This window comes from Vigna unguiculata, chromosome 6, assembly GCF_037176805.1.
Source record: "Vigna unguiculata cultivar grain cowpea cultivar isolate G323 ecotype 2 chromosome 6, ASM3717680v1, whole genome shotgun sequence".
Taxonomy (NCBI): Eukaryota; Viridiplantae; Streptophyta; class Magnoliopsida; order Fabales; family Fabaceae; genus Vigna; species Vigna unguiculata.
Genome location: NC_140797.1, coordinates 28,932,929 through 28,934,299, shown reverse-complemented (window position 1 = coordinate 28,934,299; position 1,371 = coordinate 28,932,929). Strand labels below are relative to the sequence as shown.

Sequence of the window (1,371 nt, the reverse complement as noted above, 5' to 3'; positions counted from 1 at the left end):
TTGTATGTCATATTTCACTAAAACTTCTGAAACAAACCTAGACCAAAATATTTTTAAAGCAGTAACTAATTAATGTATTAATAAGTTTAAATGCAAAGGAAACACAGATATTATTTGTAAGTTTCTAAAGTTTGACTAAACTATAGTATGGTTCTAACGGAAAAGAAAAAAAGTGATAAAATAGGCCAAAAATGATTTGAATTATTTCAAGCTTAGTATGAAGTCTATATAAGTAATGGCATACTAAGAATGATAATCACACAAGTTGATAAGAGTGAAACAAAGAAAGCAGAGATAATCAAAACAAAAGATGGTGGAGAAGAGGGCTTTGGCTTTGGCCATGTTTGTTATGGCTTATGGTTTGGCCATAACAAGATTGAGTGAAGGTCAAATGCCTGCTACATGTGATGAGTATAAGCCATTGTTTGCTCCATGTGTGCCTTATTTGGTTAGTCAAGAATTTTCCACTCCAACTCCAAGTTGTTGTGCTGGAGCTGCTCAACAGCTTACAAAAGGAAACAATCCTGCAGCCTTAAAAAACCTCTGTACTTGTTTGGATGCCTCTACAGCTAATTTAGGGTTTCATTTTCAGAAATTCATACAACTCCCAACAGCATGCAAGATTAAGCTTTCATATTCTATTGAAAAGTGTGTACATAGTTAAAGTAGTTTTTCAACTGCTGAAACCATACATTCACAACACTTGTAAGGATATATGGTGATGCATGTAAAACAAATAAATGTTATGAACGGAGGTATCAACTATTTGTAATGACTATTATTGGTGATTACATCTATATAAAGACATAAATTTTTCCTTTTGTATGTATGTATGAATCTTAAGTGTATTTGTGTGACTACGTGATGAAACTAATCATGTGTTTTAAAAGATAAATAACGAAACAACAAATGAATATTCAATTTAATGATTATCAAGGAGGTTAAGTACATGAACTTTGAGTACATTAGAAAAATGGAAGTGGCGATTGAAAAAGATAAACATAGTTTGGAAAGATATCGTGGGGTCCAACTATGATTCTTGGAGAAACTTAAAATCTACAAGTAAAAGTGATTATGATTTCTTGTGATGAAAAGGTTGAAAGAAAATATGTGGGAAGGGATACCGAGAAAATTGGTTTGAAATTAATGTTTCTTGGTTTAGGAGGAGAGGAAATAGGATCTTGTTTGGGGAATGTGGGTCAATGAGGTCTCTATTCCAGAAAAGTATCCCAATCTAGATGCGAATTCCCTTTCCATGGATTCAACAATAGGGGAAGTGGATTTTTGCAACAATGGGTCTTGGGAATGGAAATTAGATTGGTGAAGAGAATGCTTCGAACATCAAAAATCATAGGTTCATATTGTATTGAA

General features: G+C 32.9%; 1 protein-coding gene across 1 annotated transcript; it reads left to right on the top strand.

The window, feature by feature from the left end:
• Nucleotides 1-310: 310 nt before the first annotated feature.
• LOC114188436 (non-specific lipid-transfer protein D, cotyledon-specific isoform-like) lies at nucleotides 311-664 on the top strand. Its single transcript, XM_028077018.2, has one exon. It carries the CDS (start codon nucleotides 311-313, stop codon nucleotides 662-664), a length of 354 nt encoding a protein of 117 aa, XP_027932819.2.
• Nucleotides 665-1,371: the final 707 nt, after the last annotated feature.